Raw genomic sequence first — 19,017 nt, forward strand, 5'->3', positions numbered from 1 at the left:
TTGGTACACTTTGAAAGGGAAGAGGGGGGAAGCAATCTAAAACACATATTCTGTTAAATAAGGATGCAAAATGGACATTTGATCGCTCTGTGGGTCAGTCCCTGATGAGTGTTTATTCCATTGGCAGTGATCTCTATGACTATCCCAGGTGGCAATATTAATGTATGTTTCTTTAAGAAAATACATAGCATTTGCGGTAAAGTATAGAGGATATGCTATAGTATTTTTGATTATTAAGCTAAATAGCCATGCAAAATGAGTATAGCATATTGGCACTGATTCCTGCTGTACTGAGGCTCCTTTGTGAAATTAGTTAATTAGTTCTCCTCCCCACCCCAATCTTCGTTTGAATAAATTTGTGGTTAGCACAAGTACGAAGACTTTTGCTTTTCTTGGCTAATTTTTTCTCTCTTCCCCCCTTTTCAAGGGAAACTTCACCCATCTACTGGGATAGCACTGTTCGCTTTGGATAAAGATGACTGGCTAAAGAAGTAACATTTGCAAAAATATATTTTGTGTAGCAAAAAAGCTGCCCGTACTTTCTCTGAAAGTAACTGTCCATCAAGGCATAAGGTGAACGAACAGATTCTGCAGACTGTTACAAGCTTGTTAATTCTTTAATAAATTAGCCACAAAAAAAAGTGTTAATTGACTAGTAAAAATGTTTAGGGATTCTTTGAGAAAAAAATCGTAAGTGCTGGAAAAGCGTATACTTAGCAATATGTAAAAAATACAGGTTTTTAACTCAATTTCTGAGACTTTTACAACAAAGTGCAGAGAAAGACAGATGAAATTATATTCTGACTACGTACACTGAATAAGCCCAATGGGAACCTCTGTATACAGTTATCAGTGGCACTGAAATCTGCTTAGGAAAGCAACAAGTCTTTTGTTCTGTTGACAACAGTTATTACAATTAATTCATTTTGTGATTGGTACTTGCACTGAGTGACAAGGTGTTATTTTACCTCAGTAAAAGTTAAAATGGTAATACCTACATGCGAAATAACACTGAGTTTGCTATCACTCACTCAATAAAAGAAAAGCCTCTCTTCAGAAATGCCGGCTCAGCCACCACTCCTGCAAACCTGAAGTATTAGCATCAGGCTTCTCCCTCTCCTCTTCCCACAGATCTTTTTTTTTTTTTTTTTTGCTCTTCTAAAAGTTTCTTTGGGGGGGGGGGCGGAATTAAAAAGCAAGGTTGTCTACTTTCTGCTAAAAGACAGAACAAAACATAAGTGAACACAGCAAAAGGCCTCCAAATGCTCAGCTGCATCTTGGGGCGAGATCGCCGCTGTAGATACGGGCTACCTGCCCAGGGGTGGCATTGCCGAGGGCAGGACTCGGTGTCTTCTGGGCTGAGTCCCACCACGCCGGACTGCAGCGGGGCTGCCACAGGCAGGGAGCGGTCCTTGGGGCTGGTGGGCCGACGGCATCCCCTTGGTCGGGGTAGGAGAGAGGCAAGCCCAACCATGAGCACAGTGCCAGGATGCTCTCCGTGCCGTGCTGCCCCGGGAGCGGCGACAAGGAGAGTCCTTCATCCCTGAGGCTGCGGTGCTCCGTGCCGGTGGGACGCCGTCTGCCCACCCCCGGCGCGGCACACAACAGCAGATTTGCTGCTGTCCCGCTCTTTGCAGGGACAAAGGAGGCGTCGAGCCCCGGGGGAAGAGGAGGGTCTCCTGCCGCTCGAGGCAGGGCGAGGTGCGAGGCAGATGGTGGTGCTGCGTGAGCCACGGAGCTCAGAGCAACAGCTGCGAGTTACAGGGCTTTGGGGCTACTTCAGGTGCTGCTGAGACCTGCCCATCTCGCGTGCCACGAGGAAAGAGCCGCGCAGAGGCTGAGGGACCCCGAAACCTGTGGACCCGCACCGTACCACCAGAGAAGCTGAGACCCGCCACAACTACCAATTTCAGACCCAGCGCAGCCACACCTGGATCCGGCCCCTCTCTGTGTCTGTGTATGGAGGAGGCCCCTTAGCTGGCCGGCGGACCCTCAGCTGCCCATTTTTAGCACAAGAAAGACACAACAAGCAGCGAGGAGCATTAGATGAAATAAATTTTACCTTTTGTAGCAGGACCCAGCAAACCAAGGAAAGTTTGCAGCGCTAGCAAATGGCAAATAACCCATTAGCTATGGATAGTTCAGCACGTCTCTACTTTTATTATAAGTTAGCCTCACTAAACCATTGACTTAACAGAGAATCATTATAAATCCCCATTTTGAATTTTTTTATTAGCAGTATTTATCACCTTCTCAAAATCAATCCTATATTTTTAAATTAAAACAAATGACTACTTGTACTGCAATCAATATTAGTACATTTCCCTTTTTTAAAAGGAGAAAAAATGGAATACAAAGAAATGTCCTTCTTTGGCTGCATCAATCCAATTTCAATATAATTCAATATTTAATAAATATAATCCTCCGTGTCTGTGCAGAGAAACATCATAAAAAATGCAAAAGGTTTCCTGGTCTCCAATAACTTGCATGAAACAAAGTGTTTCCTTATTCCTTCCATAAATACTGCAGTCTTACACTATTGGTTTTTTCTTCCTGTGTATTAGAAAGAGTTTGCTCTGATTATGTATAAGAAAGGAGGTCTACATATTTCATGATTAAAAATCCAAAACGCTACCTACCACCTCCAAAAAAATTTCCATCTTTATCTCTTTGTACTTCTTTGGCTTGTTGTTTTTGAAAGGGCAAAAAAGAAAAACCTTATATAATACCTAATTTGTACATCTGCGGTTTCCCTCTGACTTGTGTAGGCACCATATGTTTTTAATTATCATAATAGCCTTAAAGAACCTGTTCAGTGGGAAACACATACGATCCTTTTATTACTGGTTTGTAATTTAAACAGTTTTAACAGAAAAGGTCTGGCTATAAGGGACTGAGAGGCACAAAGGTCTAAAAACCCTGTTATTGACCTCTGAAAGCATGAGTTCAGATCCCACCCACCGAGGTGGGACCCGGCTCTCCCGCCTCTGACAGAGGTAATCAGTCGCATGTGAAACGGCTCTTCGGGACCTTAAAAGACATAATCTCCAATCTCAAATGACTCGACGTTTCAGTCAGCGACTGACACAATGAAACTGGGGTCTATAAACATTATCGCGCACCCGATCTGTGCTTTCTTCTCCCTGGCGAAAGCTCGCAGAGCGATGGTGCCGTAGGAGAAGCCCTATGAACGCCAGAAGCCCAGAATTTCAGCAATTCTCATTAGTTGTTGCCCTTTCAAATTCCCGGTTTTGTCCTTTATGCAAATGCAAGACTGGTGAGCACGCCAGTCTCCCAGCCACGGGAAACAGTCAGATATTCGGAGGTAGGAATTAAATTTAACAAGTTCAATTCACTCCTGATTCTGGACATCTAAACACATAATCAGTCTGATAATGTTATTAATTATCATTCAAGCGACAACCTTTGACACTGGCATGCTCCCACAACCTCCCTACTCCAATAACTCAAACAGAAAATCGTTGGCATGAAAACCCACAGTCTTATGAACAGGAATTGCAAATAAGCAGGCACTGAACATACAACTGGGAGTGAGCAAAATCCCCCTTTTCAGAGAGAAAGCAGAGGCTCACACAATAGCTCAGTCACTTGACCCAAAATGAAATTCTGCACAACTTTGTCCCAAAACAGATAATTTACACCCCAAACAAAGAGCTGTGGGGAGCAGAGGGTGGGGAAGGGAGCCTAGCTAAAATTACACTGAGGCTGGAAGTCGTTACGGCTCCATCTCGGGAGATGGATGGTGTCCTCATTAGAACAAAGCTTTATTTAGACGGACGGACAGAATCCTTATTAGAACATTAGGCTGGAAAAGTTTAAATGTCAGGAAATACAAAATTAAGATTTTGCAAATAAATGCTGACTTGCAGGAAAAAACTTAGAGCTCCCTGTACAGATCCCACTGGAGATGCTTAGGAAAATGAAATCACTCAGGAATGGCAATCTTCCATGCCAGTCTAACCCTTCAAGGGTATTCTTGGAAAACTCTATTTCACAAAAGCCAGAGGAGATCCCTCTTCTTGGGCAAAGTGGTTTCCACTTGTGATCTGACGCTATCATCAGCTCTGTCCCTGGCAGCACACTGAGCCCAGAGGGAAGGGAGGACTCCGGAGCTGCCTCCTCCCACCACCTATTTCAGGGGGAGCCCACCCAGAGGAGGATGGGCTGATGTTGGAAACACATTTCCAGCTGCATGGACCCCCAGAACTGCGAATCAGCCACTCCCCGTCCCCAGGCCCTCTGCTTTCTCCGGGGAAACTCAGGTATTTTGCAGTGATGGAAAGACAGCTTAATTATCTTGCATACAAAAAAGATGGTCATTGTTTTCCATTTTACCTGAAAGCTAATGGATCTTGGGATACCAGACGTGGATGCTCAAAATCCCCTCTGGAGCCTTTCTGGTGATTTGTCGTCTCTTGGTTGCCTTTGGTGCACACCGGTCTCTGCCGAGGTAATACGTGAGCTATTGCACACTAAAAGCAGATTTTTGAGAGAGGCAGTGCGTGCACACACACATACACCCATACCCACCCAGACACCCTCCACCCCTTGTCCTGCACCTTGCTTGCAGGTCCTGCTCCAAAGGGCAGTGACCTGAGGAGGAACTTCCCATCTCACAGGTTATGGTGGTTTGGGTAGAAAAGGCAAGGCAGGATTTGCTCCTGAGAGAGGCATAGCGCCGCAGAGCTCTGCACGGCGCGGTCCTTGTCCTCTCATCCCAGGGTCGTGGGAAAGAGCTGTGGGTGCTGCTGGTCCCTACGCTTTGCTGAGACAGACCCAGGCAGCCGGTGAGACGGACATGCCGATGGAGGTAGCCATCTCCACTGGCCTCACCGGAGCTCCCTATTCTTCCTGGATGCAGTGATTCTCACGTGGCACAGGGTCACCCACCTGCATGTCACGGGCCTGTCCCCCTTGCCAGGCTCTAGGCCGCCATACTGAACTTTCTACTTCGGCCAGAAGGGCATGCTTACGGAAACAGTTTCTGCTGGGATTAAAAAAAAAAAAAAATTCTTGCATTTGATCTTCTAAATAAACAAAGATTTTTCTCTTTGGGTTTTTGGTGCGGGTTTTTCTTCAGTATGAATCCAGTGAAAATCTAGTTTTCCTTTCCCACAGCTTCACCCACAAAATCATCAGGAAGAAGTTTTCTGGTGAAACAGAAGTGCTCAGTGTTTAACTTGCAGGAGGGGAGGATGGCAGGGAACACCACGTGTTGCAATCGCACAACCAGAGGACGACTACTCAGCAGGCAAGCCCTACTCTCGCACAGACATGTTTGTGTACCTCTCACACCACCTGCTAAGCAACTGACTCTGCCAGCCACCAGCAAAGGAGGGAGCACCGACATACCCCACCAGAACGTATCTCCTCGCCTTTGGAAAGACGCGCAGGATCGATCCATCTGTCGAATTCATGTCCACCACCACCGAGTCAAGTCAGCCTAGGGTCCCTTCATGCTATAGGTCTCAAGCAAAGTGCTTCCGCCTTGTCCTCTTCTTCTCCCATACGCATACAAACACAGTTCTACCTTAAGAGAAATCCCAGTTCTGGGCCCGAGAAAACTCTTTCTTTTTCTATTTAAGGATCCTCCTTTCACGGTAAGGATCCTCCAAATTTCCAAAAAGTGGATAACAACAATACCACTGTGATCCCATCTGTACACAGCAATGGCACTGTAATGCATAGAACATAAAACACCAAATTCCCACAGACAGCATCTGTCTTACTACAAACAATGGACCATTATCTTGTAAATAATTCTGATTAAGCTGCAGCATTTTCCACAACAAACAGTAGGGGAGCAGAGGGTGAGGATCTTTCTAGTGGGAGTGCCGGTTTTCTCCTTCCCCAGCACTGACACTCAGGTTTTTATTCAACTGATTGGCCCCCTCTGCTCCCTGCTCTGTCCCCCATGGCTTGGTTTTCATCTTCTGACCTTATCCAGCTGTCAATCATTTTGGCAACTAAAGAGGGAGCCATCACGTTAATGGTATTCCCACCTCTATCCTTTGGGAAAGCTTTTCTGGTTTGTTTTTTTGTTTTTTTTTTTCTTTTTCACCCCAATGTACAGTTATATAATGATTAGTGAATACACCCATAAACCCTCCCATTATTAAACAGTTCTTGTGTTAGGGGGCAGAAAAATCAGCCACACCGCCGGGTGCATGTTGGTGCCGGTCAGAGTTTGGGGATGTCTGGTTGTGCCAGTGATGCGTCTCGGTGTGTTTGGCAACTGGGTGAACATAGCATGGGAGCAGACTTTGCTGGGCAAAAGCTGTCGCCCTCTTCAAACTCTCAGCAGGGAGAGCAGAGCCCTCAGCTGCCTGTGGCGGGGAGCGGGGCTGGGGGCTCGCCAGCCCATGCCAGTGTGGTACCTGCACCCGCAGCTCCCACCTGCATCCACAGAGCTCCCCCGCACTCCAGCTGGCAGGCTAAACCAGCAACAGGCTTACCAGGAAGGTTGGAAAGGATTTAAAAGAAAACCAAGTGCGCAGACTGGAACAGGGTTAGCTGTGCAAAGCGACAAGTGAAACAAGACACAATTAGGGCTAACGTGGTCCTTTCTCCTAAAGTCCACAAACTGATCTATGCGGCAGCTGTGAACCGAGGACAGCCCCCAAGAAATCCTGAATTTCATCTTTACCCTGTTCATTTCAAGGCACAAACCTTTTCTTATATGTCTCTCAATAAATGGCACATCTCTATATGGCTGAAGTGTTGGTTTTCCTTCCCTGCATCCTCTTAACTTGCCTTGTTATACGTGAGCTGTTCGGGATCAAACGCACTTCCTGGCTTGCATAAAAAGAGAAATAATATAAAGTAAAGCAGTAAGGACTAATCTAGGATGGTAATGTTGAAAAGCAGGCAATAAAAATTTTACCTTACAAGTAGCGACTTGAAGGCACTGCCATTCAATTAAAAAACAGACAACAGCCTGTTTCAGCCACCAGATCGGCGAGTGTGAGCAGGAACGCCATGACCTGCCGAGAACCGCAGGGACCGAACGCTGAGCATCACACTGACGCTGAAAAGGAGGGGACAAACCGTGGCAGACAGCGTGGCAGGTCCTCGGTCCTGACAAGGGCCTGCTCGCGCAGGCACAGGACAGGAAGACCCGGAGGCTGGCGGTGGGAGGGGGCCGAGCATCCCGCCGGACATGTCGCTGAGCCGTTGGCTGCCTCGGGCGCGGGTGCTGCACTGCTCCACAACACGGCTGGGGCTGGTGTGCTGCGGCAATGGTCAAAAACCAGCGGCTCAACCCAGCTGGCACCACAAAGAGCCCTGAGGTCAAAATTTATGGCTTTGGTGGAAAGACGTTATGGCCAAAATATGGCAAAGCTCCTGCAGGTGCAGAGAGCCCCCGAGCACCGGCTGCTCGGCGCAGGTAGGGGCTGAGGCCGAGGGCGGGTTTCAGCACCGGGTTCACCGCACCGTGCTGCTCGGGAAGTCAGGCTCACAAACGCTGCTGAGTTCTTGAAGGGATATACACACCCAACACATATTTTCAATGTGTGTTTATTTTCGTCAATAAATTTTTATAGCTTACTGTAGTTATATCAGAGAAGGAAGCATTTATACACTGAGGACTTATATAATGTTCTTCATCTTCAAAGTACTTTACAAACATTAATTAATTCATTCATCCTCACAGCACTCCTACCAGGGAGATAAGTACTATTATTTTCCATTTCACAATGGAGAATCCAAAGTGGAAAACTTATTTTTTTCCATGGTCAGTGAGTGAATCACAGGTAGACCTGCAGGAGGAGTGAGGGCTGCCAGCCTCTGAATGTGAGCCCCCCTCCCCAAAGCTTATTTAAAAGACTTGTGTCCTGCCAGAGTCATGGCACGTATCGGGATATGCCTTGCGTTTTTTCCTTCAGTAAGAGATAATTAAGGAACAATTCCCTCTCTGATCCCCAGCACGGCATGCTATTTTCTACCCCACTGTTGCTCTGTGAGCTGAACAATGGCCGTTCTATGCAGGGAACGGTGCTACAGACACCCCGGATCAGAGGAGACTGGCTTAAAGAAACTTCCCGGCTTGCATCTCGCTCCACGGACAACGGGGTGGGCTCGGCAACTTGGGTGCAAATGCCTGCCATGGGGGTGGCTTCAGGAACACCTGTTTGTGAACGGCAATGCTCCAGGCAGGGGCATCTGTTAGCTGAAGTCACTTGCATCCAGCACGCCTATCTAGAAATTTCATGTAGTAGAGAAATTGTTGTGGTTTCCGGTATTTGGTCTCAATCCTAAGTGTATTCCTTTTACATTCGTGCGGGAGGGATGCATAGTGCTCCTAGTTCACCTCTGTGGTAGTGCTGTAAATAAACCTCTTTCCTATCTGCTCCTTGCCAGCAAATGTGTGGCTGCTTCAAATGGCAGTAACAGTTACTGTGAGCTTGAAAGGCTCAATTTCAAGGCATGTCAAAAAATAAAATCGTGACCGGGTCTTCTAAGGAAGCGTTCAGATCAGAGAACTTAAATCAACACTGGGGATGGCAAGCTGGGAAAAAAATCCTAATTTTATAATTTCTGAGAAAGACCTGTTATTTCACCTGTTATAATCCTTGTTAGTGAACACGTTACCCACCCTGCGTTTCTTCCCCACCCATAGTTTAGGTTTTGACAATAATAAAAATGCACAAACCCCCAAACCTTCTAGGTAATTTCCTAGCTCGGAAAAGATACGTTCATTAGCAAAATAAACTGCCAAGTTAAGCCATGGCATATTGCAGAAGACATGACATGACCACATCCTACTGGGGCAAGGCCAGTACCTAGACGTTGCTTCGGAACAACCAGAACAATTGTTTAGTGAGAAATGTTTTTTGCATATGACTCATCAACCCTTGAAAACAGGATTTCTTATATAATACAAGTGCTGACACAGCCTTCACTTGAGTGGTGTGACTGCAGCTGTATAATTACAACTTAGATTTGATGTTATGGACCTTAGGTTACGCCATTCAGACAAATGCTCCATTGTATTACAGAGATATTTTTTCCTTAGTCATATTGCCCACAGGACAATAAGGACTATATTCACAGCTCACTGCATAGAAGTTTAGGCATGTAACAGCCAGCGGTATTACACAAGATGAGATTATACCCTATGGGGGTTAAATGGATTCATAATTGCCACTTTTTCTTGTCTCTTTTTTTCTTTGCTCCTAGTTGATACTTTTTTGGAAGTGCTCTCCAAATAAAAGGAAGAACAATCTCACACTGAGTCTGGATAAATGTTACAGTTGTCTCACAAATGCTGTATTATTTCTAGCCCTTCCAAAATAATATAATTGTCCTACTGCTGAACTACAGATTTTTCTCAGTATGACACAGAACACTAAAATGTCAGGTCCTGACTCATGGTGTTTTGGTGGAATAAATAAAAAGTACCAATATACTATTCAAAACTGACAGCATTAATGAAGATGTGACACTGGGAGCCACAGTCATGTTTTCCTTTAGCTTCCATTGCGTACTCGGCGGTGCACCAAACGACAGGCCACCTCTTACAGGTCCCATCCTGGAAACACTTACCATAGACCTGAGTGATACTACTGGGACTGATGCGACTGGTTGCTTGTTATCCTACGCTTGCTTTATCTTGGGTGGATCATACGCAGGTCTGAGGAGGGAGGCTAGTCTCAGGACGCTTATTGCACATTCTTTCCATGGGAAACAAAAAGGAGAGTTCAGTGCTATCTGCAGTACCAAAGACTGTGCCTTAAAGTAAGGCCAGGCAAGATTAACCAAGAAAGATCACTCACGGGCTGTATGCTCCTGGTATCTCTCCACTGGGATAGACGTTGTGTACCCATTACTCACTAAGGCTATATTTCCAGCTGCAGGACTAGACCCAAGTATGTAGTTTGCCCTGGCCAAGCACCCAGGCGTTAATACTTACACACTTAATCCATCCCACATTACTCATTTTTAACCCAGTGGCCTCCACAAAAATTTCCGCTGGATTTTAACAGCGACAGAGGAGAAACAGGTCCCACATTCCCAAGATATTTTCTGTGACAGAGGAAACAAGTCTAATGCCCCCCCCCCCGCCTTATATACCTGCCTAACCATACATGGCATCGTTCTAACAACAAACCACTCCTTCCTTAGAAGACTGCATTTTTAATAAATATCCTTTACAAGGCCCACAAGTAGCTTTGCAGAGTTTGCCTCTCAAAGCACCAAACAACTGTGGATTGCATGAGTGGTCTTTGGTCTACCAAAAGGTACAACAGCGTCTCAGAGAGTTTTCTTGAATGTATTAACAAAATGACTCAAAACTGCACTAATGGTTAACAGCTTTTTTTTTTTATTAGCAACACTGAGATAAGTTATTGAAGCATTTTAGTATTGTTTTACATTCCATTCAGAAGTGACCTAACTTGTAACTCCATATACATTTAAAGATATAGTTTGACACTTATTCAGAAAGCAACAATTATTAAAACTTACATACCTTCATTACCAGGAAACCTTAATATATTTTCTAATTACTTCCAACAATACTCTATTCCAAAGCACATGATAACCCACTAGAAGTTTACACATTTCACTTCAATCACAGGTTTTAAATTGTGGATGTCAGAGTGCTGTTCATTGAATTTTACTGTCTTTCTTGGTTAATACGGGAAAACCTGGCACAATATATTAAGCTAGAAATATTGCTTAAAGAATATGAAAAAAGATAACTACAGTATTTTTTCCTGCTAAAGCATTACAAAATACAGGACCATTAAAAACTCAAATAGAAATGACAATAAATAACCTTAAAAATGTTAAGAGAATTTTCACTCATACTAAAGTCCATTCCCTAAGCTTGCCAAACACATAAATAACAGAACATATTCAGGACCTCTATTTTTGTACTATTATGATGGTTTGTTATATATTGTGGATGTATTGTGTATACATATATTAATGCTTACACTTAAGGTATATATTTTTTTCTTTGCTGAAACAATTAATAAGCCTCAGGTAATTATTTATTCCTGGTACTACAGGTATCTAGATAGGTGGGAGCAAACCTCAGAAATTCCAGATATGCAATACTGTGCATAACAAGATCATCTCCGCATAAAGAAATCCTAACTTCCTTAGATTACAAAGATGAATTTGGGTATTTATTTCTGAAACCCTGTAACATAAAATCATAATTGCTGTCAAATTAATTGTTTAAAATTGGCCTCATAATAGGTATTAATCGTACACTTAGTTTTGACTTACAAGGATGTCTAAATTGTTCGTAGTAGTATATATTTCATAGGAAATACTATACCTCAGACACAAGAATATATATTCCTGAACCAAAACACAAACCAGAGCATTGTCTCACTTTGGAAAGACCTGGAAACATCTCTATGCCTCTGCCTAATCCTAAATTATAATTTAAATTTGACCTGGATATGACAAAAACAATAAGAACATATTGTTTGGGAGATGAAACTTAGAGTAAAATCATACAGCTCTAAGCTTACATCATTATTTTGTCTCTGCAAAGAAAAGAAAAGCCTTTCTGTGCTAGGGATTTGCCTTGGTGCGGCTGGCCACTGATGTCTGAAATCAAGGCACATACCAAGGCCGCCTTTTGCAAACACAATCCCCCTTTCAGATCTGGTGCTAGGAGGGACTGAATGCCTCCAGTTTCACTGGAGATAGAAGGTACTCAGCACTTAGCTGTATCAGATATTTTAGGGGTTAATTTCCAGAAACATAAACAGAATGGGAATGTTACACTGCAGTATGAAAAATGGTAAGAAATAAAAGTTTTCAACACTATACAAAATGGTGGTACCTGACCGATTTCTGATACAACAAAATACAATCAAATTAAATTACATGAATATAGCAATGAAATTTAAAGTCAAATAAACATCGGACCTGATTCTGCAATCCTTAGTCATGTAAGCAGTCCCACTCATCGAGAATGAGGGATGCAAGACTGGGTCCTTAGCTTCTGCTTAGGAAGTCAATGTTGATTCAGACAGTATCTTTTCTAGCCAAAAATATGCAGCAAAAGGAAAGTAACATAAACAAGGCTAAATGTCAACAGTGTTTGCAGACTTACAGACACCATCCATTTGTTTGTACTGAAATGACTAGCGAACCATTTGGCAAATACAATGCTATTCACAGACCGGCCCTTTTATCCAGCAACACAAACTTCACTGGATCACTGGTATTCCCAGTTAATTAAAAAAAGGAAGCAAGCCATATGAGTTTGGTTTGATACTGCCATCCAAATGGCACTGCGACATCCAGAAGTGCAGCTCAAACCCAGGCGTGGGGCCGAGGTGCTGATCTCCCATTCGGCAGTACAGTTCATACACTAAAAGCAGGCCTTGGACCTCCTAACTGAAACTAAAGAAACCTTTCCAAAATCACCATACTGGGGTAAAGAAAAGTCTGCAGTAAAACTTCCATATCATTTCATTCTGCCTTGAAGGAAAATAATATTCTGGTTATTCCTTCAACTGCAGATCAGGACAAAATGTTGGGTTACTTCAGTGCATTACAAGATACTTTAAATGGGCAGGAGTACTACAATTTGCTGCAGTAGGATGACCTTCCATTGCCTCGTAGCTGTCCTAGAGCTTGGATACACCAGGCCTTTCACTTCTGTTTAATACGGATTTCATAATTTAAAAGAGCTGCAATAAGGATTCAAGTGAAGCCACCGCAAACAATTAAAAATCTTTTTCTGTTTTTTATATGTTGGTGGTAGTTCTGAAGGGGTTAGCTTTATAATCTTTTTGGTTTTGACACCTGTGGCAATAAGCAATTTGCAACAACTAAATTCACTATTTAAACATTGGGGTAGAACACTATAATTATGTGACAATAAAGCTGTAATAATCTGCCACAATTGATCTTCCCCTTGCCCAGCCCTCTTGTCTGTGCTGCAGTTCCACATTTGGAAGGTATTTCAGAAAGTTACAATGCTGAACATTTTAATAATTCTGTGCAATGTTGAACACTTTCTGCTCCAAAGGAAACTGAAAGTCCTCAGCCCTTTGCAGGATCAGAACTCCAAAGCTCCTACCATGCACCAGAAGGTCCCTGCCCTGTTTTCATACAGTGGAAGAAGTGATAATGGGGTGGAGCCTACGCAGGAGAAAACAGCATTCATTGCAGAGGAAAGCAAGCGAGAATGGAAGCAAATTAGATTTGTAGAGACAACATGGAACTAATACTTTTGGACATCATTCAGTGTGGGTTCAATAGCACTAACCCATTAAGCAACCAGCTAACACCCAGGACTATCTCTGGCCAATAGTTCTGTAGCCCACCAGCTCTTCTTTGAAAGTCTAAGTACTTCCCAAGCAGAAAATGCAAGTAGGGAAATTTTACCATCTTAGACACAAAGCAGGAAAATTTAAAGGGGAGGAGAGAGAGAAGGAAAGGGTCTTGTCGTAAATAGATGCTGTGCAAAGCATGTGTGAATTAATGACTTGGAACAGGAGGCAGAACATCACTGCGATACAACTACGTGTACATGGGAAGACAAGCAGAGAAAGAGAAGAGCATAAACAGAACGGAAAACAGATCTTCCAAAACTAAAATACAAAGTAGGTCTAGAACCTCCAAGCGTAACTTCTTGAATGAGCAAGGGCTGTGAAAGCAGGGGACGTGGATACTTAAGACGTCTACCAAGCCACGGCCCTGGGCTTCCCCTCCACGCTGGGCTACTGGCTGCCAAGCAGCACGGAAAGCCTTGTCTTCTTCTTAGAAACTGCGTGGTAGCAAAGATTAACAAGATCGGCTCCTAGGTATAGTCACTTGAGACTCCAAAACCAACAGTTTACAGTTCAGAAGTAACTCTAAATTCATCAACGGTATTTTTTTCTTTCCTTCTGTCTTTTTCTATTCTGCTATATATGTAAAGGAAAAATATTACAAAAATTTGTGATTTTTCTCAGCAGCATTTTGACATGGAAATTTCTGTATTATGCAGTAATTATGGTTCTTTTCTAATTGTGTCTTTCATCCCTACAGCCTGAAGCATGATAGGAGCATAAATGAATTATGTGTACATCATCGGTCTCTCTCATTCTACATACAGGGAAACTGAGGACTGCTTCCCCCACGTGTGGTGACTTTCCAAAACCACAATGTGAGTTCACGGCATTCTCCTTGAGATATTAAACCTTTTTGTGCCAAGATTTGTGCTTAAAAACTGATCCATTATCTTAAGGTAAAATCTGCCAACTAAAAATGATCCACATGGATCATTGAAAATCCCAGCTTGTTTTTATGCAGCCAGAAATTTAACTCAATTAGCGTGGCCAATCAAAGATGCAATCTCAGCTAACTGAAGCTGAGATATTTTATTTCCACTGTATTCTGACTGTAGAAAGAGCACCATGCCTTGCTGTCTTGACTGTGCAAGGACTGTATCAAGTGTATCAGTGTTCTCTCTTGAGATGTCAACAACCCACACATCACTGGCTGTAAAAAGCAAGGCAAATGCACAGAGACTCCTAAAATACAAAGGAACACAAGACTCATGCCCTGGAATCGGGTGCTGGAGGTGGGTCTCAAGTTTTCTGATCTTTCAGGCAGTAGGAGAGACAAAAGGAACCATGACTAAGGTCATGGGATTTGTACAAGAGGGAAGGAAGGCTAATAAATGAACAGGGTGCTCCTGATGGCTAATCTGCAAACGCAGAAACATCAGGTGAGATTCCCCGCACAAGCATGCACAGATGGAGTGTGATTTCACAGTACAAAATGTCACTGTGAAAATGAAAACTCCCCCAAAACACTGCTTTCAAGTGGGCGGTGTCCAAGCCAGCCAAATAAAAAAAGAACTACTGACACAGGGGTTGTTCATACTCATCCACTTTTGCTGTGAGATTCTAAGAAAAATGAAATATTTAAATAGTCAACCTTAATACTTATATTCCGCAAACACTCAATAGTATGTCAGTAAAGAATTTTAAAAAGCTATTTTTGGAGGGGGGAGAAAGGAGGACTCGCACTGCATTTTCCATTTAAAAATGGCTTAAAAAGTAGAACAGACAAGCTTCTGTTGTTTTTTTTTTTTTCCTTCATACTTCAAGTCAAATCCATTATCACTGGGCAGAGCTTGTGAAAGGGATATGGTCTTTAAAATCATACAAACTCAAGCCATCATAAAATGTCTGTTGAATTGATTGGAAGATGAAACAAAAAACTAATGGAAGTAACATGACCTCATTTCAATAATAATGTTAGAGGGGTTTTTTTGCTGCTGTTGTTTTAAAAATCTTACGTCTGGGAAGAAGTATAAAGATATTTTTGTACAAAGCAACTAATCTTAGTTTTCCAATTTTTTTACTTGTTTGTTTAGAGAGTAATTTCTGTGCTGCTTTTTTTTTTTTTGTAACTGATTGATTGTACTCCACAAATAGAGAGGAAAAAAAAAATCCAACTAGGATTTTACCAGCTGCAAATTAAAGCAACTATCAACTATTTTGAAGATATCAGTAATGTAACTGCTGATTATGAAGAACCTGGAAATATTTCCAACTATCTGAATCGGTTCTTAGTGCATTGAGACACAGAAGTTTACAAGTAAGGCCATGCAGATACTTAGGCTCGTGATTCAGTTTAAGCAATGACAATATTGTGAAGCCAAAATGCTCTAAGAATACAAGTGAGAGAAACTTTGTGAGGCAAAATTGGACGTTTTTATCAGACCAACTAATACACTTGGAAAAGCAGAGAGAGGCCTGAAGAAGGGGTTCTGCCTTTAAGCACAGGTACTATCCTAGTAAAATCAAACAAAGCTCCCACTAACCTTAAGTTAACTAGGGTAACCACTCTTAAGTGCTTGCAGATTTAGGGTTTCATTTTTAATTGTCAGGCTTTAAAACTGTTGATCACATTTTCTTTTCTTTTTTTTCTTTTTAACTTGAATACATTTTATTATGCATGTTCAGCTCTGACAATGAGTTTTCTGATCAGTTTGAAGGTTAAGTGAAACGAGCATTACAGAAGTTTTTGTGTCCTTTGTTGACTCTGCTTTTTAAAGTGATACTGTTTTTCAAAGGATTTACACTCTAAAATCTCTTTCAAACAAGAACTATGCTGACAAAATAGGAGATAAATTGAAAAAAATCCTCATTCTCATTTGTTCCAAATAGATGTAACTTCCATTTTTGTCAGATGTGATGGGTGTGACATGAGGAAGCAAAACTGCAGTTTTATAAATCAGAGACTAATAAGGGTAAAAGGTGGTTTTGTTTGTTTGGTGTGTTACTGTTTCTTTAATTACCTGGAGGCATATTCTTAATTAGGCAAATCACAACTTGTACAACCACTAGTTAGAGTAGTGAAAATGGTCAAGGGCAACTACTATATGGGTGCCATTGAAACAAACCAGAAAAATATAATTAAAAAAGGGGGAGGGAAAGAAAAGAAAAAAAAAAAAAAAAAAAAAAAGGCTCTTCACCACAGGTAGACGCATTCCATGCACTTGGCCTTTGATTTCATTAATATTGTGGTAATTGAACACACCCCAATTCAAAGAAAGAAAAAAAAAAAAAAGAAAAAAAAAAAAAGGAAAAGAGAGAGAGAAAGCAAGATTTGCTTGGCAAAGCATCCAGTGTTTTTCTTGGGTTCTTTCTTGTATCAAAATACTGAAAAGTTTGCAAGTTACCATGTAAATTTTTTAAAACCTTTTCCTCCTTTGAGTATGCTAAACCAGTAAGTATCCCCTTCAGATGCCACTAGCACAGATAGTCTATATTGCTGCTACTCTAGTTTAAAAAGCAAGTTCTTTCTAAAATCCTGTGTAAGTATATGCATGCAGCACTGCTGATTTCAATGGAGTAGACCACATATAAGACTAGAATTTGGCCCACAGGGTTTAACATTTTAAAAAATGTATTACTAACAAACATGACTAAGTATATTTAAAGAGCAGCTTCATGATTCTGCACAAGTGTTTTCTGAAATGGTCTAAAAGAAGGTCTAAAACTTACCACACAAGTCAGGTCTCTTGATACATCCACTAGTTGCTGTGCTACTTGCAAGTCCATTAAAGGCTGCTAAGCCATCAGAGCTGTAAGCTCTTAGGACTGACAACATGTTCATCTGCTTCTCCAGGACCTGTGGACCCTGAACTTGTTCGGGTTTCATCACTCCTTGTGCAGTTTCATGGGAGGATAGAAGATTCTGACTGTGCCACTGCTTTTCTGATGCTTGCGGCAGTGGTGATACAAGCCCTTGTGTTGGTTGTGAGGTGACTGCACTTTGTATATTGTCGCCTCCTTCACTGCTTTCTTTATTTAGGGCAGACAACTGCTTATTCATAATATCTGGTTCTGTGTCAATGTCCTCATCTTCAATGTTTTCTTCCTTGGAAGACTCCATATCCTCAGATGAAGCTATGTCAGAAAGGTCATCAGTAGCACTTTTATTTACAGAGTCAGAGAGCAGAATATTTGGGTCATCTTCGGATTGTGTTTTTATTTCGGATTCATTACCGGTGCAAGAATTTTGTGTTCCCGTGCCAATAGCACCAGGATAAACACCAAACTGCTTATAGAAGTCTGTTGTAAAATTACAAAAAGTGGATTCCATGTGGCTGGGCCAAGCAGTGCTCTTTTGCTCTCCCAGGGTCTCTTTATTTTGTCCTTGGGTCATTTTCTCAGAAGCTGAGTCCAGCTGGCTCAGCATGTTTGAAACTACTGCCTCCTTGCTGGACTGCACAGAAGAGGGGAGCAAGCTGACTTTATTAACCAAGGCTGAAGCTTCTCTAGATTGGTCTTTGTTGTTCCCGATGACGTTGTCTTTACGTTTAGCCTTGCCCAAGTGATTGGCCTGGAGGTGCAGAGCCATTAGTTCCATAGACGAAGTTGTAAAGGAACAAAATAAGCAGCCATGCCAAGCAATATTGTCTTGCACAGTAACAGATGAACCTGGGAGGGAGGCTGCATCTGGCCTTACGGATAAGTCAAGAGGTTCGTATTGTGACTTTTCTGTTTTTCGCTGTGAGGACTTGCTATTTATCTTTTCCTCACCACCATCTGAGCCCAGAGCTTTTGCTGAAAGTGGATCTGAGAGAGCTTTATCCTTCATTTCTTTTTCTTTCTTCAAAGAACTTAGCACAAAGCTGTCCATGAAAGCTTGCAAAGACCCTTGAAAGTTCACACCGTTCCCAACCATGTTCTGGTAAGCACGGCCAAGTTCAGAGAAGTGTGTTCCTTTGGAAGATATGTCTGAACCCTTCATATTTTCTGAAGATACTTCAGATGACATGCCAGCTGCTTGTCCTTGCTGCTCTCCAGAAGGCAGCATTCCTGAAGTCCACTGCTGTGAGACCATGCCACTTCGGAAATCGATACCGGGAAGCCCCTTGAAGGCTCCTCTCAATATATCTGGTCTAATAAACACTGAACTTTTACTTGATGTCTCATCTTTGTGTTCTTGACTTGCAGTCTGCCCAGAGAGTGGTCCTGCTCCATTCTGTCGCTCCCGATGGTGCCGTTCCAAGTGGTATTTGAGGGATGCAGACTGAGTACCAGCATAATCACAATGCGGACATTTGTAAGGCTTCTCACCTATAGGTATGGATAAAGAGAAAAATATAAAGAGAGAGAGTTAACTGTACTTTGGTGTACAGATGAGTGAAGAAAAAAAAATCAACATTAGCTGCTTGAAAACAAGAAGATCTTAGATATAATAATTCATTTTTAAAAATGAAATGCCTTTAATTGAAGACTAATTCATAAAGTGAATATTTCTAAAATGGCTTTCCAGAATGTGGGGCTATTCAGGAATGACATGGTATCTACACACAATTAGCCATCTTTTTCTTAATCTAACATGTAGAAAACTGTTGTAGAATTAAAAGCTATGATTATGAAAATGAAGCATAACAATTTCAACCACAGTAATCATTAAAAGTACAAGTTTAAAAAAAAGAGAGACAAAGAATGTAACAAATGGATGGTTGCAATATTTTGTGTATACAATTGCTCTAAAATTTGTTTAAAT

At 42.2% G+C, this 19,017-nt stretch overlaps 1 protein-coding gene across 15 annotated transcripts in view; it reads right to left on the minus strand.

The window, feature by feature from the left end:
• ZNF536 (zinc finger protein 536) overlaps nt 1-19,017 on the minus strand; it is a 357,567-nt gene that overhangs the window by 111,202 nt on the left and 227,348 nt on the right. For all 15 annotated transcript variants that reach the window (XM_052797137.1, XM_052797134.1, XM_052797140.1 and 12 more), the window contains one exon: nt 17,001-18,581. In XM_052797137.1, coding sequence (XP_052653097.1) covers nt 17,001-18,581 — 1,581 coding nt within the window. The remainder of the gene's footprint in view (nt 1-17,000; nt 18,582-19,017) is intronic.

This window comes from Harpia harpyja, chromosome 9, assembly GCF_026419915.1.
Source record: "Harpia harpyja isolate bHarHar1 chromosome 9, bHarHar1 primary haplotype, whole genome shotgun sequence".
NCBI lineage: Eukaryota > Metazoa > Chordata > Aves > Accipitriformes > Accipitridae > Harpia > Harpia harpyja.